The sequence below is a fragment of the Ahaetulla prasina genome, chromosome 7 (genome assembly GCF_028640845.1).
Source record: "Ahaetulla prasina isolate Xishuangbanna chromosome 7, ASM2864084v1, whole genome shotgun sequence".
Lineage (NCBI taxonomy): Eukaryota > Metazoa > Chordata > Lepidosauria > Squamata > Colubridae > Ahaetulla > Ahaetulla prasina.
Window position 1 is genome coordinate 72,940,821 of NC_080545.1, and position 25,209 is coordinate 72,966,029.

A 25,209-nucleotide genomic window follows, 5' to 3' on the forward strand; every position below is an offset into this window, starting at 1 on the left:
CTATATTGGCTATAGAGTTCTTATCTGAGCAAATTCAAAATTCAGTCTGACGTGTGCGTGTGCGTGTGTGTGTGTATGCGTGTGTGTGTATGGAGAAAGAGATGGGAGGAACTAGGAAGTAAGGTGTCATGATTCTAAGTAATGCTCCCAACCAAATCAAGACCGAGGGAGACCACTGTGCCTCAGATAGCTGGGTGTGAATCCCTCTATGTGAAGTGGGGTCGTAGGACTCAGGTGGGCTTGTTAATCATGTACCTGGCTCCTTGCTGCGTGACAACAGCCCTGCCCGAGCTGTTGGAGTTGCTGGCTGGGCTGGCAGTTGAAACCCCCAGACTGTTGGTCATGGGGGATTTCAATCTGCCATCAACTGGCGCAGCATCCTCGACTGCTCGGGAGTTCATGGCTTCCATGACAGCCATGGACCTGACTCAATTAGTTGATGGCCCTACCCACATCGGGGGAGGCACCCTAGACTTGATTTTTATCTCTGGCCAGTGGTTGAATGATCTGATTTTAAATGATTTAGTTGTTGAACCTTTGTCATGGTCAGATCATTTTCTCCTTCGTCTGGACTTTCAGACCGCTACCCACCACCGCAAAGAGACGGAACCAATACATTGGTTCCGTCCCAGGTGCCTGATGGACCCAGAGAGGTTCCTGACGGAGCTTGGGCCGTTTCCCGAGAACCTGGCCCGCAGCACGACTGAAGAGCTAGTCGTGGCCTGGGAACAGGCCGCGGCTGGAGCTTTGGACCATGTCATGCCTTTGCGGCCTCTGACCCGGCGTCGGTCTCAACCAGCTCCTTGGTTTTCTGAGGAGCTGAGGGAGATGAAACGCCGGAGAAGACGCCTAGAGAGTGCCTGGAGATCCAGCCGTTCTGAGTCTGACCGGACACTAGTTAGGTCCTACAGTAGGATCTACCTAGTGGCATTGAGGGATGCGAAGCGTTCCTATGTCTCCTCCCTCATTGCGTCGGCAGATAACCGCCCGGCCGCCCTGTTTCAGGTGACCTGCTCTCTCCTTCAATAGGAGGGGCGGGAGGACCCATTACAAGGGCATGCCAAGGAGTTTAACGGTTATCTATACGATAAAATCGTTCAGCTTCGGGACGGATTGGATCAAAATTGGGTAGATCCAGGGGAGAGTTTCGAGACCCGTCTTGTTGAGACCGTTTGGGATAGTTTTGACCCTGTGACTCCTGAGGACATGGACAGGTTGCTGGGAAGGCTGAATGCCACCATATGTTTACTGGACCCGTGCCTCTCCTGGTTGGTGCTGGCCACGCAGGAGGTGACACGAGGCTGGCTCTGGGGGATTACAAATGCTTCTTTGCGGGAGGGGGTCTTTCCCGCTGCCTTGAAAGAGGCGGTGGTGAGACCTCTCCTCAAGAAGCCTTCCCTGGACCCAGCTGTTTTAGGAAATTATCGTCCAGTCTCCAACCTTCGCTTTATGGCGAAGGTTGTAGAGAGTGCGGTGGCATGTCAGCTACCCCAGTACCTGGATGAAACTGTCTATCTAGACCCGTTCCAGTCCGGCTTTCGACCCGGATACAGTACGGAGACGGCTTTGGTCGCGTTGGTGGATGATCTCTGGAGGGCCAGGGATAAGGGTTATTCCTCTGCCCTGGTCCTATTAGATCTCTCAGCGGCTTTCGATACCATCGACCATGGTATCCTGCTGCGCTGGTTGGAGGGTTTGGGAGTGGGAGGCACCGTTTATCAGTGGTTCTCCTCCTACCTCTCTGACCTACCTCTCTGATGCAGACAGTGTTGACAGGGGGGCAGAGATCGACTCCGAGGTGCCTCATGTGTGGGGTGCCGCAGGGATCGATTCTCTCACCTCTCCTGTTCAACATCTATATGAAGCCGCTGGGTGAGATCATCAGTGGTTTTGGGGTGAGATACCAACTGTACACTGATGACACGCAGCTGTACTTTTCCACCCCAGGCCACCCCAACAAAGCTATCGAAGTACTGTCCCAGTGTTTGGAAGCCGTATGGGTCTGGATGGGGAGGAACAGGCTCAAGCTTAATCCCTCCAAGACGGAGTGGCTGGGGATGCCGGCACCCCGGTACAGTCAGCTGCAGTTGCGGCTGTCTGTTGAGGGCGAGTCATTGGCCCCAATGGAAAGAGTGCGCAACTTGGGCGTGCTCCTGGATGGGTGGTTGTCTTTCGAAGACCATTTGACGACCCTCTCCAGGAGAGCTTTTTATCAGGTTCGTCTGATCCGCCAGTTGCGTCCCTTCCTGGACTGGGATGCCCTATGCACGGTCACTCATGCTCTCGTTACCACTCGCTTGGACTATTGCAATGCTCTCTACATGGGGCTCCCCTTGAAGAGCACCCGGAGACTCCAGTTAGTCCAGAATGCGGCTGCGCGGGTTATTGAGGGAGCAGTTCGGAGCTCCCATGTAACACCTATCCTGCGCAGACTGCACTGGCTGCCTGTTGTCTTCCGGGTGCGCTTCAAGGTGTTGGTTACTACCTTTAAAGCGCTCCATGGCTTAGGACCGGGATACCTACGGGACCGTCTACTGCCATCGTCTATCTCCCAGCGACCGGTGCATTCTCACAGAGAGGGACTCCAAGCAATGTCGACTGGCGGCCCCCAGGGGGAGGGCCTTCTCTGTGGGGGCTCCTACTCTGTGGAATGAACTTCCCCCTGGACTTCGACAATTACCTGACCTCAGGACCTTTTGCTGCGAACTTAAAACTTATTTATTCCGTCTTGCTGGACTGGCTTGAATTTTTAAAATTTTAAATTGATTTTATGGGTTTTAAATTTCTGTAAATTTTATAGGGAGATATTTTATTTAAATGTGGCCAATTGAATAAGTTTTTTAAGGGTTGTTCTTAGTATTGTATGTTTAGTTTTTGTATTTTATTCTGGCTGTGCACCGCCCTGAGTCCTTCGGGAGAAGGGCAGTATACAACTTAAAATATTATTATTATTATTAAGACTCTGAAGCCTGGAATTCCTCAAAAATCCAGTTTATTGAGTATCATATCGGCACAGTCAAAGGTGAAACCAACACTGAATAATTCTCACATTTTTGATATAATTAAAGAATAGATACTGGCCACTCACCTTGTCTCACAGGTCACATTAGCCAACCAAGCAGGTGATGAACTTCTCAGCACTCCCTCCTGCCATTACTAGGCACACTGATTTGGCTTTGGTTCCCAGGAACCTTATCATTATTGTGTCTGGCACATTGGAGGAAAACATTCTACATTCCATAAGTCCCCGCCCCCCCACCAAGATGACCCCCATCCCGTTAAAGACCTTGGAGTTTTCATGTCAAATGATCTAAGTTCCAAAGCCCACTGCAAATACATAGCAAAAAAGGCTCTAAGAGTTGTAAACCTAATCTTGTGTAGCTTCTTTTCCAAAAACACTACACTACCAACCAGAGCATATAAAACATTTGCTAGACCAATTCTAGAATACAGCTCACCTGTTTGGAACCCTCACCATATCTCTGACATCAATACAATTGAACGTGTCCAGAAATATTTTACAAGAAGAGTTCTCCATTCATCTGAAAACAACAAAATACCTTATCCCATTAGACTTGAAATCCTGGGCTTGGAAAACTTGGAACTCCGTTGCCTTCGACAAGACCTAAGTTTAACTCATAGAATCATCTATTGTAATGTTCTTCTTGTTAAAGACTACTTCAGCTTTAATTGCAATAATACAAGAGCAACCAATAGATTTAAACTTAATGTCAACCGCTTTAATCTAGATTGCAGAAAATATGACTTCTGTAACAGAATCATCAGTGCTTGGAATACTTTACCTGACTCTGTGGTCTCTTCTCATAATCCTAAAAGCTTTAACCAAAAACTTTCTACTATTGACCTCACCCCATTCCTAAGAGGACCATAAGGGGCGTGCATAAGCGCACAAACGTGCCTACCGTTCCTGTCATATTGTTTTTCTTTTCTTCTATACCTTTATATACTATATAACCTTTCTGTATGATAGTTACATATATTGTTGTGACAAAATAAATAAATAAATAAATAAATAAATAAAATAAAATAAGAAATGTAGCAAGAAAAATATGGTTTCAGCTAGAGTTAGAGTCATTTCTAGAGTTGACACAAGGCACTAAAGTACAGGATAACTTTATAATATACTTAAAGTTGTAACACTGCAATATCTATATTATTCATTGAAGCAAAATTGAAAATTGTCACTCACTGGCTCCTTTTACAAAATTATTTTCAAAGTCCAGCTTTCTTTTCTCATTATACAAAAATGAGTTCTTTACAGGTATTCCTTAACTTTTGATCACCTGTTTAAACAGCATTCAAAATTACAACAGCACTTGAATGAGGGGCACCTGCAACTAGTTCATGAAATTGCAGCCATTGTTGCAGCACTATGATCACATGGTTGCTATCTGGATGCTCAAATGCCCAGTTTGCAATTGTATAACAGTGAACCACATTATAGCCATTTGTGACTTTTCCTGCAAATGGGGAAGCAGCGGGAAGGTCCAAAGTATTCCCATAAATTGCTCCCAGGAAGTTGAAAGTTGCTCCTGATTCTTCCACATTTTTTCCCTCCTATAATCAGTCAGTGTAGGTCAGGGGTGTCAAACTCAAGGCCTAGGTGCTGGATCCAGCCTGTGGGGTGTTTAGAGCTGCGGGGCCACCTTGGAAACAGCAAAGGACCAGCCCACAGTGCCTCTGCCAGGAAAAACGGAGCAAAAACGGAAGCCCATTTTCGCTGACATTTTTGGTGCCATTTTCGGGCCACCACAGGCATCCCCAACACGAATGACATCAAACTGGTCATGCCCCCCCTGCCCCCCTGAGGTCAAATACAACCCTGATGTGGCCCTCAATTAAATCGAGTTGGACACCCCTGGTATAGGTAAAGAAATGTCTTTGAAACAGTGACCTAACAGGTCATTGTCTAGTATGTTATTAAAGAGATTGAGAATGTATCAAAATCTTTGTAAGGTTATTTTACTCATTCTATAGAGTTAGGCATAACAATCAGCAACATTATGAGAAGCCGTATTTCATCTCATCTCTTTTGTGTTGACTGATAGCTATTATCAGTTTGTATCACCATGTTGCTCAAAATAAGTAATAGGCATGGGTAGATAATATTAGTAATATTACATGGTGCAAGAATGGAAGGACTGAGTATTGGAAATATTTATGTAATTTTTCTTACCCTCCCCAGTGGCTTCCAGAGAATCCAATTTCATTAAAATAACAAAAGAATTGTAACTGAACAGAGCAGGCTCTGCCCCTTTTATGCATGGATGAGATGTCATGATGAATATACAAGGGGAGCTTGCTTGTTTTTGAATTCCCTGTGGAAATCTTAACCCTCCCAATTATTTCCTGCTATCTCCAAATTCTCTTAAATTGACTGTCATGTTCCCTAGATATGAAAGAGTATGTTTTTTTTATTGAAAAAGTTTTTACAAATTTTTTTTACCCCCCTTTTTCCCTCCTCCCCCCTCCATCCCCTCCCCCTCCCCGACTTCCCAGAGCAAACACAAGGTATAGTTCAAAAAAACCCAAAAAACAATGATACGCTAAATTTTCCCTAACACAAATTATAGTCCTCCCCTTCTTCTCAAATCCTAACTTCTCCCATACAAATCAGAGATAAATACATCCTAATCATTCAAAGGCAATCTGATATCTCTTAATCTGATATCTATTTTGCCTATATTCAATCCATTTTTTCCATTCAGTTAGATATTTTTCTGTCTTTCAAAAAAGCTGAGATTTTGGCCATCTCAGCCAAATTAGCAACTTTCAATATCCATTCTTCTATTGTTGGTAACTCTTTTTTCTTCCAGTATTGTCCTATCAATAGTCTTGCCGCTGTTATTAAATTTAGAATCAACTTAGTCTCAATTACTGTACAGTCCGTAATAATTCCCAGTAAAAAAAAATTGCGGTAGGAACTTTATCTTCTTTTTCAAAACATTTTGTATGATCCACCAGATCCTTATCCAAAAAGCCTTAATCTTTTTACAAGTCCACCAAATATGAAAATATGTAGCATCATCACAATTACATCTCCAACATTTTGCTTGCATATCTGGATACATACATGATAATTTCTTAGGGTCTAAATGCCACCTATAAAACATTTTATAAAAATTTTCCCTTAAATTCTGTGCTTGCGTAAACTTAACATTTCTAACTCAGATTTTTTCCCAAGTTTCCAGAAATATTGGTTCCTGAATATTTTGTGCCCATTTTATCATACAATCCTTTATTAAATCCTTTTCAGAATTTATTTCTATCAACACATTATACAATCTCTTTATATGCACCTGGGTTTGATTTCTAATTTGTTTTACCAAGTTTTCTTCATTCTGCATGATACAAATTTTCTGATCTTTTTTCCACCTAGCTCATAGTTGCCCATATGAGTATGTTTTAACATCAGTATATTTAAGATTAAAACACTATATCAAAAATATTAAATGTTTTATTTTAAATCTTCAACAAAAATCTATTGTCTATACTTAGAAAATATAAATTCAAACTCTAAAACACCAAAGGGTTGTCAAATCCACCTACATATATTTAGGTGGATTCATATAAAATATGAATATTTCGGAATGGGGCATCTCTAGGCAATGAAATGTATACCCTTATTCAAGAAGCAAAATATGTTTTCTATTTACATCTCAATAAGGAAAATAACATGCAATGAAACAAAAAGACATTTAAAAAAAACTTGTGTATAAAAATGTTCCTTCTTTGGAATTATTTATTTGTGTTTTCTACATTGTTCCAGGACTTCCTTCCTTTATTGCTTGAGTCCATTCATAATTTGCCCTTGTAAATTCCAGGAATACAAATCCAGAAAACTTACACACTGATTCCGTCAGTGCTACGTTAGGGAAATGGTTTAATTTAGGATACATACATCTTTGTAGATTACGATCAGAGGGGAATTTCAGTCTGTGATATACTGTACTAAAGTAACTTTCAAGAATTTGTTTTAAATAGCTATAATTTTTCAGTAACTCTGAATAAGGCAAATACCAGAACAGTAGTTTACCAGAAAACCTTCCAATTTCTTTCCTAAATAGGAAGTTTCTACTTTTTAAACGAGAAAAACTTGTTTGTCATATTGTAGGCATAATACTGCATAGATCCGTGATGCGGTGGGGGCTGTGGGGCCGCGCACACATTGCATTTTGTGGGTTCCTGCATATGCGTGCGCATACACGCAAATGCACTCACTCTTTAATTAGGAGATAGGAAACCTTTAGTATTTAAATGCTGGTAAACTTACATCATGGCTAATCATGATTTGGGGAATTGTGAGGGCCATATTTTCTCAAGCCATTTTTTTTCCTGTGTAGAAACTTTATGTTAGCATCTACAAGAGTGATAAATAAAATTTATTAAAAATAAATAAAATTAATAAAAAAATAAAACAAAATAAATAAAATTTCAAAGATTGATCCATCATATATTGTTTTGGCCAGGAATATGCAAAATTTTTCAGTCTGAAATGTCCCATCCTTAAAACATGATTTTGAATGCTTTGAGCTGAATGAACGCCTGTACTAGGGTTTTTTTTGCGATCAGAATAAAATACCTGATTTTAAGTGACATCAGTTAAAATGTTAAAGGGTTAGGATGCTTTATGTAGCCTACCTGAGCCTATTGAGCAAGATATGTATCACAACCTTGCTACTAACAGTTGGGTTGATAAGAAACTTGAGTGTGGAGAGGATAGTTCTATTTATCCAGATTGCCAGATAAAAGACTGCTTGCAACAGTATATCTACCAGACATTATTGTTTTTTAGTTGTCTTACAGTATTTCATTTTGTAGGTAGATAATATGGATTGTGCATATACTATCTATTTCACACAAATAGTGCTAATGATGTGTAAATGTGAAAGCTGGGAACAATTTAGGTTGGTGATTTATTGGCATTTGGTTATTTGTGTACATGTGTTCAACTTAAATATGACAAACATAGACAAAATTTGCCTGTAAAAAAAAGACTATCAGATGCTTATTGGCAGTGTGCTTGTTGCCAACAATATTGGCAGTTGGATACCTTTTTATAGGGCAAAATGAGTTACAATAGAGATGATAGAATATCTGTGGTAAGAAATAAAACACTTTATTATTTAGAATAAAAGTACACTATAAAAAGTGAACATTACCACCTTAAAAGACAATATACATTCAATGAATATAAAATTTATAAATAACAAAACAAGGAGGAAAACTGTAAACAGTGCTACTAAACTAAGCAAAAAGTACATTCCTTTTGGGGTGGAGCTTTCTCCTAGATTGCATTTATTTCCATTCTAATGTTCATGATTGCTAACAATGGTAATGCAAAAAATAAAACGATTCTTTACATCTTGGTCCTAGGCCTGTTTCTACAAAAAACAAAAACAAAAAAAGAGTTGGAATCAGTAGGGTTTATTATTAAGATGTAAATGGAATTACATCCTAATTCTGCGGTCATATGCATCTTTTCCTGAGAATAACCTCTGTCAAATTTAATGCAACTCCCTTCTGAAGAAAAAAAAGATATGCTAAATTGAGTCCCTTGCAGATGAGTTCATAATTGGACATATCAGGTCTTATAGCTTCTGGAATCAGTGGAAAGACACCAGTTGACTTTAACAAGAATGGCTCAGGCCCATACTTCAAATACAAAACTAAGCACTCAGGGCATCTTGCTGATAAGTGTACTGGATAAACATCAGACTACCATTTCAAATCTCACATTACAGTCTGTACAATGGAATAACAACAGGTCTCATGTTTTATTTGTTTGCTTAAAACATTTATATAGCCACCCATCTTGTACCAAACTTTGGATGGCTTGCTTTTCTTTTTTTAAAAAAATACTGTAAAGTAAGTTTCAGCACTGAAAAGTTTGAAGGCACCCCAAAAGAAATGTATTTTTTGCTTGGTTTTCCCCTCTTTTTGCCTCCTTATTAAAACAAAACCAAGAACCAAGCCACCCTGTAGGAGAGGATTGTTGATTGAGCTATCACTCTTCCTCAAATAACTATGTTCTGTGGTGTACAATAGAACACCTACATAAAGACATATATTTTATTGGATGGGTATGCTATTTTATTTCTTACAAATACAGAGATACATTACAACTTGAATAAGAACATGTTTTTTCTTAGCATAAGAGAGATTTTCACCATTTTTTGACTGCAGTATTATGGTGATTCAGGTATGACCTTAATAAGTGAAAATAACAATCTGGAGCTGCCATTCAGTGAAAGGAGAGATCAAAATCTGATACAGTTGCTTTCTTCTTGCCTTTAAGGTCTGAGCTTAAATCAAGTTTGTGTCTAGAAATGGGTCAATTTATATTGCTGGCTTTTATGATTTTGGCTGATTGCAATATAAATTAGTCTTTTTTTATGGAAACAACTTATTAGCAACATTTACACTGTACTTTATAACCATAAAAATACTGTTGTGGAAAATATAGCAGATACTTTTCTGAAACCATATGTGGTATATGGATCTGTAGTCAGGTAGTGATAGATTTGTGTGTTTGTATGTCCTCATTCCTGCTCAGCCATCTCTTTTGGGCTGTGGAAGCTCTATCGATAATATTAAGCCCTCTTTGTTACAAAAACGTATTCAGTTCAACTGAGGGAAAAATTAGGTATATTTTTTGATTATATTATAGAACAATTTTGAACTTATGGCAGCTCTGTTTTTTAGGAGGAATGAATTGAAGACAGAAAATAATGTTAAGACAAATTATAACAGCACAAAAGGACAGAACATGTGCTTGTAATAAGTGTATTAACCTTCACCCCATTCTACGGTCTCAGTAAATTATGCAGTTGCCAACCCCAATAGAAACTTCGCTCTTAAATTATTTTTAAAAGATTTTTATATTACACCTTTTCATAATAGTAATAAAGACTGTAGTGAAAGCAGAATAGCCAGTTCCTTACTTCTAGAAAGCATAGTGAGCCCAATCCATAGGGTTGTTTAACTGTAGTTAACAGCGGAATACATAATAATCTCCCTAAAAATATTATTTTAGTTAATAGATCTAGTTCTTTAAGAATTACATTAAAGGCTGGAAAAGTAGGTTTTAATATATTCCCTGCCCGTCTTCTCTATTTTCACTGTGCCTACTGATAAACACACTATTAATGAATAGGAAAATATTACGAAGAAGAGATCTTTCACTGCCTTGCCAATATTCACAGGAGAATAAAGTATTATGAAAAGATTCCTATATAACAGAATTTACAAAATACCGCAACATGAAAAACTATGAAAAAAATTAAATGCTTTTCAAAGTACAGGCTGAACCAGGATTCATACAATAGTAAGGCACTTTTACGACACCATTCTATTGTATATTTTTAAGGGAAGGGGACAGGGGATCATGGAAATATTTCAGTCTTAGAACAATTGTTTGCATTGGCCCTTATTCTGATGGCAAGAAGGAAAACAAGCATACAGGGAAGGGAATAAAAACAGATTATTATCACTGCTTTAGAAATTACTGGGACTCCAGTAGCTTTCGAACTAAAAAAAAAACAAAATAGTAACTAATGACTTGGAATGTGAATGGTTGCTCTTTTGAAACAAAAGCATGAAACTTTTTATTACTTATAGCATGAAATAGAATCATGTCCTGTCAAAAATAGCTTATATCATTATATCTATATACATTTTTGTTCAGCAAAAGCAGTGTTTGGGCAGCTGGTTTCTTACATCAATATGTTCCAGGGAGGGTTGTTTCTTTCCTCCTGTGCTCCAACTTTGTCCCCTCTCCACAACATTCTGGGAAAGTTGTGTGTAAAACAAATATTGAAGAAGCAGTTTTACATCCACATCAAAGCCACAAAAATATCTGGTGTTGATTTGGTTCTCAACAAGTTTGTTCCACATTTGTATTTAGAAGATGTATTAGCTTCATTTTATTTGATTTTGATTTTTTAAAAAGAAATTTATTTTTTATGCAAACCTAGAACTTCCATGAAATTTCTACATTCATATTGGAATGGACAGGCATTTTGAAGTATGCACACTTTTAAATTCATGCAAAGGAATTTTACCAGATACTCCATATTCCATTCTATATAAGCATGATCTTTGCATCCCTTCATTATGTGGCTCACATAATGGGTGATTAATCCCAACTGGCTGCGTTCCTAGCTACCTGCTCTGAGAACTGAATGTGAGAATAAAACAGCAGCACAGAAAATGAAGAGGAGGGAATAGAATTTTAATCAGGAAGTTTTTGAGATTTGTGTTTTCCTACAAAAATATATATTGCTATATGTATAGTGCTATAAAAACTTTAAGCAAAAGCTCCCTTGATCATCTGGGAACTTCTGTTCACACACCAGATAAATATTTGATCAACATGGGATGAGAGCAATTTTTTAAAAGATAATTTTAAAAAAGAGTTAAGACAGCATAGATTTAAAAATCACAACAGTTCGAAGTGCTAAAAATTGCAAGAAACAGGCACTAATATCATAGTTGCCATCATGATCAAATATGCGTTAGTGTCCAAAGAATGCTCAGCCACATGGGAAGAAAAGAACAGGAAAGAAAGACAAGTGGAATTTCAGGGGTCAGTTGCATTGATGATGGTTTTATCAGGAGGTGCCCATCCTCTATACCAGCTGCAGTAGCCATCTTTGTGTTTGATGCAAGCATAATGCTTTGACTGGTACCCTGGTTGACCAAAGCTGGAAAGCATGTCTGTCCAGAGACATTCATTCTTGGAGGTCACAAAGCAAGGAAGATAGTAGCAGGGCTTAATCTGAAATTACAAAACAAAACAAATGAAAGCTGTTGAATTAATCAGACGCTTTAAGACTCTATAGTTAACTTTTGTGCTCATATGTATCTTCTGAACTGTGGTGGGGCAGTGGTTAGAATGCAGTATTGTTGTATTCTGCTACTGCCAGCTGTCAGCAGTTCGATTCTCATCGGATCAAGGTTGACTCAGCCTTCCATCCTTCTGAGTTTGATAAAATGAGGATCCAGATTGTTGGGGACAATATGCTGACTCTGTAAACCGCTTAGAGTGGAATGTAAAGCACTGTGAAGCGGTATATAAGTCTAAGTGTTATTGCTATTCAGCCAATTCATATGATTGCAGCTGTCTTCGAATAAATGAATACAATAAAAGTACAGAAGAATTAGTCCTCATCAAAATCTCCTTAGTGCTAGTGATGGGTTTTGCAGTTTAGGGAGTTTACAGTTCTGTAGAGAAGCAGAATTAACCAATATGCACCCTGGATCCAATCTGGGTCAATCACGGTGAGCAAACCAGATTGGATTCAGCAACATTATCCTGGGACATATATATTTGCCTTCATTCATCATATGGCTGTTACTTTGTGAGATGTCTCAAGCAGTAGTTATTTCCTCATTTCTGCTTAACATCTACATGAAATCACTTGGTGAGGTCATCCATTGACACAGGACTAGACATCGCTCAATCTTTGATTCTGGATACGGTTGCAGTACCCTAAACAGTGAGTAACTTGGATGTACTTCTAGACTCACAGCACCTGCATGAAGAGCAGATGGCAGTTGTAGTGCAAAGGGACACTCCACAACTCCATTTTATGCAACAGTTTTTGTTAGGAGTACCTGTTTATCCTCACATGTGCATTGTTCATCTCACAATTAGACTACCTCAATATGCTCTACATATGAGGCCATGCTTAGATGGACATTCAAAAGCTTCGACTGGTCCAGAGAGCAGAAGCATGGTAGTTACTGATATACCTCAGCACATCCATGTAGCATCTCTACTTAACAAACTGCAGTGTTTACCATTGTGCTTCTAGGTGTCAGTTCTTTCTTATAAAGCCCTTCATGGCACAGAGCCAAGTTACATTCACAATCATCTATCCCTAATCATTCCTGCACAGCCTGACAAGAAAGACATTATCTCGGTCTCATTATTTGGCAACATCATCTAGTTGAACCCAGGAGACAGGCCTTTTCTGTTGTTTCTCTTACTCCTTACTCTCCTTCCATTTATGACTGTATGACTGTAACTTTGGTGCTTGTATTCTTACTATTTATATTGACACTGATTGGTTCCTGATTGCTTGTTTGTACCCTATGACTATCATTAAGTGTTGTACCTTAGAATTCTTGATGATCTTTTCTTTTCTTTTATGTACACTGAGAGCATATGAACCAAGACAAATTCCTTGTGTCTCCAATCACATTTGGACAATATTCTATTCTACTCTACTCTACTCTACTCTATTCTATTATTCTTAATAAGAGTATCCCCCTCACCCAAAATTTGGTTGGACCTGCTCCTATCTTCCTTTTGAAAGGTATTAAAGTGCTATTTTTTTTCTCCCTGGCATTATATCCAGGAGTGGTATGAGCTTAGGGTGATTTTTTTCACAGCATTTTATGTGTTTCTGTTTGGGATTATGTTTACTATTTGTTTTACTGTATTTTTTATTGAACTGAATTGTTTATTAATGATGAATGGCACCCTGAAGTATGTGTCAACTATCCAACTATATACACCTTGATTAAATAAATAATAAACATTTCAAACGTATCAGGTTGGCAGAGACATCTCCTACCTTGCAGCCACAACCTAGATGGTAACGATGGTTTAGTCCTTTGCGCTGAGACAAGGTTAATCGATCCCACTTTTCATTCAGATTACACAGTCCAGTATAAACTTTTCCATCATAAACTCGACCTACAAAACACAGGCAGAAATTATTCATTCCAGTGTCATTCATTTGAGAGCTCAAGATAATTTCTTAATTTATTGGGAGAAAAAGAACTTAAAGACTATGCTTTTCTAATGCAAAATTTCCCAACGTTTCCAAATATAGTAAGTTTAGAAAGAGCAATTAAATAATTTGTCATAGGGAGTATTTTACTGATACAACTCTAATCAAAGCCAATTAAGCAGATAAATTACATTAAAAACAAAGACCCAATCATCATCAGTATGAGAGAAAAATAATACTTATGTTGTTTAAAAAAATCTCAGGGAAAGAAGATATCTTAACCTGTAATTAAGAGGAGGTTAAAATATGCTGCCTCATTTATTTGGAATGCATATCCAGCTGAATTGTAAGTCCTAATATTTACTGGGTTTTTAAAAAGCCTTAAAGACACACCCTTTAAAACAGTTTCTTGATAATATACATAAATTATTTTTAGGATTTCAAGTTTAAAATCTGACCGTATTTGTGAAAAAGACACTAATGTATGCATGACAACAGACTTCAATATAATGACTGAAATAAATACTTGTAAATTGCATCCACCAATGCTGAACTTGGCTGTAAACTTGGCTGAACTTGGCTGTAAACCGCACAGTCCTTCGGAAGATGGTGCGGTATAGAAATGTAATTATAAATAAAATAAATAAATAAATAAACTTCAGCCTCTAAAAATAGCTGAAACTGATACAGCCTGTAAGCTTACCATAGCAGAAAATTTGTTATGTTTTTACCTGTAATCATATACTGATACTTGTTGACCTCCAACTTGACGCCACAAAGACTTTCAGAGGCCTCAGTGTAGATGTATTGAACCTGTGGCATCTTGTCAAAACCTCTGTACATCTACAAAAAGAGAGCAAACACACAAGAATGAAATGCGGTACAACCAAAACTAATAAACTCCCAAACCAGTGGTGGGTTGCCCCCGGTTTGGATCGGTTCTTGCGAACTGGTAGTAAAAACGGGGGTAGGCTCTGCCCACCGACCCCGACATCATCAGGAAGCTTTTGCGCAGAAGCTACTAATACTGCGAATCGGTAGTAAAAGACCAACCCCTGCCCCAAACCCCTCACTTTTTCCATTATCCAGCTACGGTCTCATCTGCCTTTATATTAGGAAGAATGCTGAGCTCTGATGAGCTCAGAATTCTGGCCTACAGTTTCCAATATCCCAAGAAGCATCGCTAAGATAAACGGGTTAGAATTGTAGAGTACACATATCCTGACTCCATTCAAAAACAGTCTGTTTCATCTAGCTTTCTCTTGTTCTAGAAAAATTTGTAAAGTCTTCCAAAAAAAAACAAAAAAAACCACCCCAGAACCTTGATTCTTCAAAAGATATAGAATAGCAGACAACTTTTATTAGCCTTGAGCAGAATCTTGTGGAACCTGTTCCATTCTCAGATATATTTAAACGGGGTTCTCACAGGTTCGGATTTTTGTTAGGGCAATCAAGGTGGCATTGCTACTCACAGGATCTGTCCTTACAGGGTAAAATTCTACTCAAGGGTAAGGAGGAATGTCAACACTGGTTTGTAATGGCCTGTAAAACCATCTCTGCTTGCTCACAGCCTTTATACTAAGATGAACAGACAATAAAGAGAATTACTGTTATTAGGAGGCAGGCAAGCGGCTATTTTGCTCAATCACTAAATTACTTTGTGTAATATGTTTCAGGTTTCTACAATCATTGCCAAAGACTATTATTTTTTTAATCCTCATTCTTCTAAAGACATTAAACTAGTCTTATGACTGAGATGTAACAGCCAAGAAAAATAAACCAGAGCAGATTTTTAACATTACATAAGAGGTCAGTTAACAAAGGAATGTCCAGAGCAACAGGTTCAAGTGAAGTCTGTTTATTACGCTGGGAGTACAGAAAAAAGCCAACATGAAGGAGGAGAAAAGTTTTTTTCCCCTTCAGAATGAGCAAGTGAAATCTAACCATGCTTCAAGCAGGTCCAATTATTTCTAAACTGTACACAAGAAGCTTCACGTAGGTTTCTCACGATCAGACTTGTTGGAAAACAAAAACAAAAAAACAAATGGGACACTTGTTAACTCATTCTGCCAAAAAAGTTAAGAGTTTCAGAGCTTATTTTATAATTTTAGATTCATTTGTTTGTTATACTGATCAATGCTACAACTGTCTAAAACAGGATAAATAATAATATTTCCTCAACATTTATTCTCACAACAATCCTATGAGGTATGATATTCTGGGAGTTAGTGACTGGCTTGAAATTACTATTGTGTTGCTATGGTTGAAAATAGAACTGAAATTCCTTATCCCATTCTATCTCCCTAACCACTCCATCACACTGTCACAAACTAAGCAATATTTCTTAATGAAATAACATGTGATGAACACATCAGTCATTTGTTTTAATACATTTCCATAAATTGTGATCTAGAGTATACTGAAATATACATTTAATTGTAGAACATCTACTTTGACCCTCAGAGTATGATAATGAAGTTTATTTTATTATGTAGAATCAGCTCTTTTAAAATTGAAACATTATAAGGCAACCTAGTCAAGGAATACAATCTCTATAAAATCTAACGGTAGGAGGCAGGTTGTATGAAGGAACACTATGCATGAAAGAGCTGTCATTTTAACGTCCCTGTCCTGCCTCAGTAAATGTGGTACTTGCTCCACTAGGGAGTTGGTTAGTTGCACCAAATGTATAAAGTCAAGCAATAAATTAAGAAAAGATCCCTTGCATTAAACTAATATATCAATAGAAAAGAATATTTGTTGCTCAGATTTGAATTGTGGAGTCCTTGGTATTCTCTAATCTTGTAGAGAATACCAAGTTTTCTTGTAGATGTTTCTTTACCCAACTAGGTAACATCATCAGTGCTAGTAGTGAAATGTCTGCAAGAAAACAACCAAGCACCAAGAATCCCACCAGCTAATATGTCTTTTCTTCTGTGTAAAATCTTTCTGCTTTCAGGATGTTGCCTACAGCTAATTGGTGAAATTTCCTCAACCTACCAAACCTTTTCTACTCTCTCTTAATATCACTACTATACTTATCCAATCTGTTGAGTATATGAGTATTAGGAAAACGTGTTTTTTTATTAGTTATTTTTATCCTATCTCCTACTGGGAAACCTAAATGCCTTTTAATATAATTTCTACAATGACTGCAGGGTACATTTAGCCATTAGTTCATTCCAGGGGTGAAATGCTCCCGGTTCGGACCAGATCTCTCGATCCAGTAGCGATGGCGGCACGTGGTTCAGAGAACTGATAGCAAAAACCCTTGCCCCCCTCCCAATGCCTAGCTGAGCCATGCAATCATCAGAGGTTGTTTTTATTTTCACTTTTAAAAGCATTTTTTCTTCAGCCAAAAAAATGCTTTTAAAAGTAAAAAAAAGACTCTGATGATTGGGCGGCTCAGCTGGGATTATCAGAGCCTTTTAAAAGCATTTTTTCTACAATCTCTTTGTCCGAAGAGGTTGTAAAAAATGCTTTTAAAAGGCTCTGGCGATCCCAGCTGAGTTGCCTGATTGCCAGAGGCTTTTCTTTTCTTTTAAAGGCAAAAAAAAAAATGCTTTTAAAAGAAAAGAAAAGCCTCTGAGGATCAGGCAACTTAGCTAGATCGTCAGAGGAGCCTTTTAAAAGCATTTTTTTTACAACCTCTTTGGCCAAAAGGCTGTAGAAAAAATGCTTTTAAAAGTAAAAAAAAAAAGTTGGACACATCCACCCAGTCACATTACTCCCCCCCCCAAACCATGCCCACAGAACCAGTAGTAACGAATTTTACATTTCACCACTGGTTCATTCTATAGACTTAGAACTTAAGGGGACAGATGAGATTGTGGCTGCCCTGGCACTTTGTGAAGAATATTTTCTCTTCAAATGATTAAAAACAAGAAATTAAGCTCCATTTAAATTATTTTATAGAGGGAAGTGGTAAATATATCATCTGTATACACACACCTGGTCCATTTGGCAGAGCAGGGTAAAACAAGTTAACAATAGCAAGTAATAAGAAACTTTAATCTAGCCCCATTTCACAAAAGTCATGATGTTACTTCTCTCCTAAACCAATATTTTCTATTGGAATATAATGCAAACAGAAGGAGTAGGGGCAAAAGATCAAACTCCCATATTCTCCTAATACTGCCTTTCTATATTCAACTGTTTATTGCAAAAATGTTTGTCTATTTTCATCTAATTTCTGTTAGTCAGATGAAATCAGGGGATTATACTTAAGTTTTTGTGCTAAATCAGTAATTTTTAGCCATAAAATTATTATCTACTTTTCACTTTTAGGAAGAGACAGATTCCTCCTGCTTTTAAGGCCAAATAAGTGGAAAAGACTTATTTTGCTAAAGGAGTACAAATTAAAAACATTTGTTTCTATACACCTGAAAATTTGTCAAGTTGGAAAGAATCACTTAACACAAATAGCTAGATATTTCTTTGTATATGTAAACTAGCACAACACTGCATAGAGCAAAAAGAATAGCTTACATGTGGGAAATCACCTTTGCTTATTCACAAAATTATCCAAGTCATTCATTATTTGGGATATGTATGAGCTAATGACTTCCCTGATGATATATGAAAATACTTTGTTGTTTCAACTAAATATGACTGGCATCTGTTCACTCACCTTCATTTGCTTGACAGTGTATCGCATTGTTCCAAATGGTCCATCTTTCATAAGTTTCTTGCCCACTACCTTGGCCCGGATAACTGCAATAAAAGAAGACAGGTCAAGTAAATAGCATCTTCATTCTCTAATTTATCCTTACTAATAGCTCATTTTCAAATAGCATAAATGAAAGAGAATAGTGGCTAGACTTTTAAAATTTCAGTTTACAGAATGCAGTGTGTAGAAATACTGCTTGATTTATATTTGAAATATTACCACTGCTAATAATAATATAACTAACCATAATTATAATAATAAAAATAATTAGAAGTTAAACTGCTCTAGGACTTTAGTACTCAAACAGACAAGAATTTTGCACACAACAACCCAGACTTATCAACTGTTCATAAGACAGACAAAAAAAGTCTGGATAATGGGCAGGCGGTTCCCAGAGACAGCAAAATAGAAAATAATGAACTGGAGAAAATAATCACAAAATATAAAGACCTGCAAAGTAGTTGTGACTTGTGGCAAAATAAAAGCAAAGGAGGACAAATATTAACAGGTGCTTTGGGTGCAGTCACAAAATATCTGGAGCACCATTTGAACACCATCAGCATTGCTGAAATCACTGTTATTCAATTGCAAAAAGCAGCTTTATTAGAACAGCGTATATCCTGTGACAATTTCTTTAATATTATTAAACAAGAACATCTGCCTATCCCAGGTCCTTGGGAAAAACTCAATAGATGGGTAAAAATGCCAAATCTGGTTATGCAACCAACCATTATAATAGTAATAATAAGTCCATGAAATTTACCACTTTGTGTAAATTTCAGTGGCTATAGCCTTGAAATAGCTAGTGACCTCTTCTTCTAGTAAATAAATATACCAAGATGAGATCATCTAGATCACAGCTGTCAAACTCCGACGTCATATTGGGACTTTTTTCCCCCCTTTGTTAAACTAGGCATGGGCATGGCCGGCGCATGAGGCATCTGGCCCATGGGCTGTGAGTTTGATAGCCCTGATCTACCATGTTTCCCCAAAAATAAGAACCTGTCGTATATTTTTTTGAACCCTGAAATAAGTGCTTGGCCTTATTGCCATGCACTCAAAAGCCCGATTGGGTTTATTATCAAGGGATGTCTTATTTTGGGGAAAACAGGGTAGATGCCACAAAGCATGGTATCAGCATGTTTCCTTAGTGCTTTCTTTCAACACATCATATTTGCCAAAAGGGCTTTTCAGCTCAGCTAGTACAGTAAATGGCAAACTTAGGTCTTTAGTGGAATTGAAAATTAAATGTTGCTAAAGACAGGAGAGAATCATTATATAAAGCACAGAGACTATCAGGCCGAAAACCAAGAATGACACGGTGATTCTTCCATGTGGAGTTCTTTAGGCCTATCTTGCCGGACTGAGCACTCTACTATTCGCACCTACAATATTCTCTGTGAGCTATAAGAGAGGATGTCTTCAACCTCTTCCTCCTACGCATCTGGTCTGTGGTGCCTCTTACTCCTCTGAAATTTATCTCCTTCCTCCTGGAAATCCATATCTTTACTACTGTTGGGCTGAAAGAAATGTCCACCTGGGTTCAGTTTCAAGTGGGGAGAAAGACTGGAAACATGGAGGCTGTTTGGAAAGATGGTTTAATGGTGGACAGGACCACATGGTTTTGAGGTCCTGGGCAAAAAGCACATGGGTGAGAGAGGGAGCGAGATTTTTAATCCTCTGTTGGGCCTTGAACTTGCTTCCTGCTCCTGTGGCAAGAAATGCATCCTGATTGGTTGTCAGACTCCCAGGGAGCGGGGGGGGGGGTCTTAGCTAACTTAGTACTCTGCTTTGAGTCCAAGTTTGGTTGAGCCTTGCTGGGTGGGTGCTGATGTAATGAAAGGGGCTTTGGGATTCCTATTATGGCTCTTCTATGCCTGAAGGAGGTAGATCTTTGTTATGTAGAATAGACTGGCTCAGGCCTTAATGGCCCATTGACAAAGGTGTGGGGGTGGGCAGGGAGCTGCAGGAAGCTGCTTTGTCTTTAAAACATGTTTCTCCCTTAGGGAAAATACAATATTCTGCCTTTTTACTATTTCCTAGAATATTTCATTTTCCTAAGAAAGGGGTAAGTGCTAACTTCCTACACTACGTTCCATCACACTAACAGTCTTTAAGTAATATAATATAATATAATATAACAACAGAGTTGGAAGGGACCTTGGAGGCCTTCTAGTCCAACCTCCTGCCCAGGCAGGAAACCCTACACCATCTCAGTCAGATGGTTATCCAACATTTTCTTAAAAATTTCCAGTGTTGGAGCATTCACAACTTCTGCAGGCAAGTTTATTTATTTTATTTTATTTTATTTTATTTTATTAGATTTCTAGACCACCCTTCTCCCGAAGGACTCAGGGCGGTGTACAGCCATAATAAAAATAAACAATGTACAATTAAAAATAAATTTAAAAACTTATTATACAGTTTGGCCAAGAAATTTAAAATATATAAAATCTAAAAAACCCCAATTTAAAACTTTAAAACTTTAAATTTAAAATCTGGACGATTTAAGAGAGCCCCGCGCAAACAAACAAATATGTTTTCAGTTCACGGCGAAAGGTCCGAAGGTCCGATATTTGGCGTAAACCAGGGGGAAGTTCATTCCAAAGAGTAGGAGCCCCCACAGAGAAGGATCTTCCCCTGGGGGCCGCCAGCCGACATTGTTTGGCGGACGGCACCCTGAGAAGACCCTCTCTGTGTGAGCGTACGGGTCAGTGGGAGGCATGAGGTAGCAGCAGGCGGTCCCGTAAGTACCCAGGCCCCAAGCCATGGAGCGCTTTAAAGGTGGTAACCAGAACCTTGAAATGCACCCGAAAGGCAATAGGTAGCCAGTGCAGTCTGCGCAGGAGGGGTGTTACATGGGAGCTACGTGGAGCTCCCTCTATCACCCGCGCAGCTGCATTCTGGACCAACTGAAGCCTCCGAGTGTATCTCAAGGAGAGCCCCATGTAGAGAGCATTGCAATAATCCAGGCGAGAGGTAACGAGAGCATGAGTGACTGTGCATAGGGCATCCCGATCAAGGAAGGGGCGCAACTGGCGAACCAGGCGAACCTATTAATTATTATTAATATTATTAATTATTATTAATTGTTCTAACCATCAGAAAATTTCTCCTTAGTTCTAAGTTGCTTCTTTCCTTGATCAGTTTCCACCCATTGCTTCTTGTTCTACCCTCAGGTGCCTTGGAGAACAGCCCGACTCCTTTGTGGCAACCCCTGAGATATTGGAACACTGCTATCATATCTCTCCTAATCCTTCTTTTTATTAAACTAGACATACCGAGTTCTTGCAACCGTTCTTCATATGTTTTAGCCTCCAGTCCCCTAATCATCTTTGTTGCTCTTCTCTGCACTCTTTCTAGAGTCTCAACATCTTTTTTACATCGTGGCGACCAAAACTGAATGCAGTATTCCAAGTGTGGCCTTACCAAGGCATTATAAAGTGGCACTAACACTTCACGTTATCTTGATTCTATCCCTCTGTTTATGCAGCCCAGAACTGTGTTGGCTTTTTTAGCAGCTGCTGCACACTGCTGGCTCATATCTAAATGGTTATCCACTAGGACTCCAAGATCCCTCTCACAGGTACTACTATTGAGCAAGGTACCACATATACGGTACCAGTGCATTTTGGTTTTTTGGCCTAAATGTAGAACCTTACTTTTTTCACTGTTGAATTTCATTTTGTTAGATAGCGCCCAATGTTCAAGTCTGTCAAGATCTTTCTGTAACTTGAGCCTATCTTCTGGAGTGTTGGCTATTCCTGCCAGCTTGGTGTCATCTGCAAATTTGATGAGTTCCCCATCTATCCCCTCGTCCAAGTCATTGATGAAGATGTTGAAGAGTACTGGGCCTAAAACAGAGCCTTGGGGTACTCCACTGCATACTTCCCTCCATGTGGATGTAGTTCCGTTGAGGACTACACGTTGAGTGCGGTTGGTCAGCCAGTTACAAATCCATCTGGTGGTGATGCTGTCTAACCCACATTTTTCTACTTTATCTAGTAGTAGGTTATGGTCTACTTTATCAAATGCTTTACTGAAGTCCAAGTAAATTATATCGACAGCATTCCTCTGGTCTACTAATTTTGTCATTTTGTCAAAGAATGCAATAAGATTAGTCTGGCATGATCTGTTTTTGACAAACCCATGTTGGCTTTTGGTTATTACTTTTTTTGCTTCTAGCTGTTCAGTGATTCGTTGCTTGATTATCTTTTCCAGAATCTTCCCCGGTATTGAGGTCAGGCTGATAGGTCTGTAGTTTCCTGGATCTGTTTTTTTTTCCTTTTTTGAAGATGGGAACTACATCAGCTCTTTTCCAGTCCTCTGGCAGCTCCCCTGTGCTCCAGGATCTTTGAAAGATATAGTTCAGTGGTTCTGAGATCACGTCTGCCAGTTCCTTCAGAACCTTGGGGTGTAATCCATCCGGTCCTGGTGATTTGAACTCGTCTAGGGTAGACAGGTGTTCACTTACCATTTTCTTCCCTATTTTAACTAATCTGTTTTTTGTAGTGCTGTTTTTGATAGGTTGGATTGTTTTTTCCTTTTGTGTAAAGACAGATGCAAAATATGAGTTAAGTAGATCTGCTTTCTCCCTGTTGCTTGTCATCTTCTTGCCACTTTCTCCCAGCAATGGGCCAATTGTTTCCTTGACTTTTTTCTTGTTTTTAACATGTTGGAAGAAGCTTTTTTTGTTATTTTTTACTTTTGTCACTAGCCTTTGTTCATTGTGAGCCTTAGCTTTCCTCACTTCATCTTTACAGGCTCGGGCTATTTGCTGATATTCTGCCTTAGTTATTTGCCCCTCTTTCCACTTTTTATATTTGTCCTTTTTGTCTTTCAATTTGTCAGATAGTTCTTTATGCATCCATGCTGGTTTCTTTTGTGATCTATTATTTTTCTTCTTCATTGGTATTTTGTTAGACTGCGCTTTTATAATCTCATTTTTCAAAATTTCCCAAGCTTCTTGAGTTGTTTTCCCCCTGAGGATTCTCATCCATTGAATCCTTCTCAAGCTCTACGTTTATTGAAATTAGCTCTCTTAAAGTCCAAGACTCTAGTTTTACTTTGTTCTACTACTTGTATTTGCTTAATGTCGAATTCCAATATGATCAATAAGTAGTAGATAAGTAGTAGATAGCAATTTGATTTAAGATTCTGAACTAAAAACTGGTTAATGTTCTGTAGTAGAAATGAGGAGGAACTGAATTATAGTGTGAAAGCCGAGCTAGTCCAGGGGTCAGCAACCCACGGCTCCGGAGCCACAAGCGGCTCTTTAGGCCCTCTCCTGCAACTCCCTGTCCCATCACTGGTTCACCCCACCACTCTTATTTCTTTTTGGGACTCCAGCCCGAAGCGGTAGGAAGTGAAGGCTGCCTTACGCGCAAATGTGGTGTGAAGGCAGGTACAGGGCAGCTTCGCTCCTACATTCCCCTCCCTCCTCCTCTCGTAACCCCCTGGCCAGCTGTGGCTGAGCTGGGAGTGTGCGCACACGTGGAGAGACCCTCCTTAAGTGAGCCACTGCCCATCCACGCATGCCTTTCCTGAGCTTTGGCACTTGCTTGAGGGTCTCCCCACATGTGCACATGCTCCCGGCTCACCACAGCTGTCCCAAGCATCCTGAGAGGAGGGGGAAGAGGGTCGCCAGAGAGTGCAGGAGAGAAGGGGCCTTTGGTGGCTCAGCAGACTAAGTCTGTCTGTTATTAACACAGCTGCTTGCAATTACTGCAAGTTAAAGTCCCGCCAGGCCCAAGGTTGACTCAGCCTTCCATCCTTTATAAGGTAGGTAAAATGAGGACTCAGATTGTTGAGGGCAATAAAGTTGACTTTGTATATAATATACAAATGGATGAAGACTATTGCTTGACACAGTGTAAGCCGGCTTGAGTCTTCGGAGAAGGGCGGGATATAAATGCAAATTAAAAAAAAAAGCTGCCCTGTACCTGCCTTCACACCACATTTACACATAAGGCAGCCTTTGTTTCCTACCACTTCAGGCTGGAGTCTCCCTGAGCGTGCGAACGCTCCGGGCTCAGCCACAGCCAGCCAAGGAGTTACGAGAGAAGTGGGGGGAGAAGGATGGTCGCCCAAAGGGTTTTTGTGGCTCCTGTTGTGGTGGGGGTTTTTTTTTTCTGTAGGAAACGGGTTTAAGTGGCTCTTTGAGTGTTTAAGATTGCCGACCCCTAAGCTAGTCATTCTCTCCCAGCCCAACGCACTTCACAAGACTGTGGAGAAAAGGGAAACAGTAGCACTTTGGAGTAATACAAATTAAATGTAGTACAAAATAAGTGCAGGCTATAAATCTAAAATAATACTTTATAGTGAACTTGTCAGGTACATATTAAATCAGAACATTTGAGCGGTGTAATGAATTTCTGTAAGAAAAGTAGAGTCTCTCAAGAGAGGTTCGTACATCCTTAAACTCTTTAAACTAATAACAGTTAAAACAAATTTGCGCAATTTAGAGGAGTTTGCAGTAACTTTAAAAAGGTTAAATGAAATGTTTTAATCATTTCTCTTTTCCTGCCAAAATTGTCTTAGTATTTCATCAAATACTGAGTAAATAGCAATGATCGAGATTTTAACTGTACAAAAATATTTATCCAAGAAAAATACATTATCTTGTTAAATTTCACTTTGACTCAAAAGTAGGCATGTGACATTTTCCTTCAACAAAAAAAGAAAACCGGTGAAACTCATTTACATTACTCCAATTTACTACATATGGCTCACTATGTGAGCATATTTTCCACTGTTGAGATGGGCTGAAAGAAACAT

General features: G+C 39.0%; 2 protein-coding genes across 2 annotated transcripts in view; one reads left to right on the plus strand and one right to left on the minus strand.

Annotated features, from left to right (window-relative positions):
- The window catches only part of SYN3 (synapsin III), a 233,573-nt gene that overhangs the window by 40,603 nt on the left and 167,761 nt on the right, over positions 1–25,209 (plus strand). The window lies entirely within an intron of this gene.
- Positions 8,118–25,209, minus strand: part of TIMP3 (TIMP metallopeptidase inhibitor 3) — a 46,333-nt gene continuing 29,241 nt past the window's right edge. The window contains exons 2-5 of the mRNA XM_058189705.1: positions 18,394–18,476; positions 14,495–14,606; positions 13,605–13,726; positions 8,118–11,800 (exon numbers count right to left, since the gene is read on the minus strand). Coding sequence (XP_058045688.1) covers positions 11,603–11,800; positions 13,605–13,726; positions 14,495–14,606; positions 18,394–18,476 — 515 coding nt within the window. The 3' untranslated portion in view covers positions 8,118–11,602. The remainder of the gene's footprint in view (positions 11,801–13,604; positions 13,727–14,494; positions 14,607–18,393; positions 18,477–25,209) is intronic.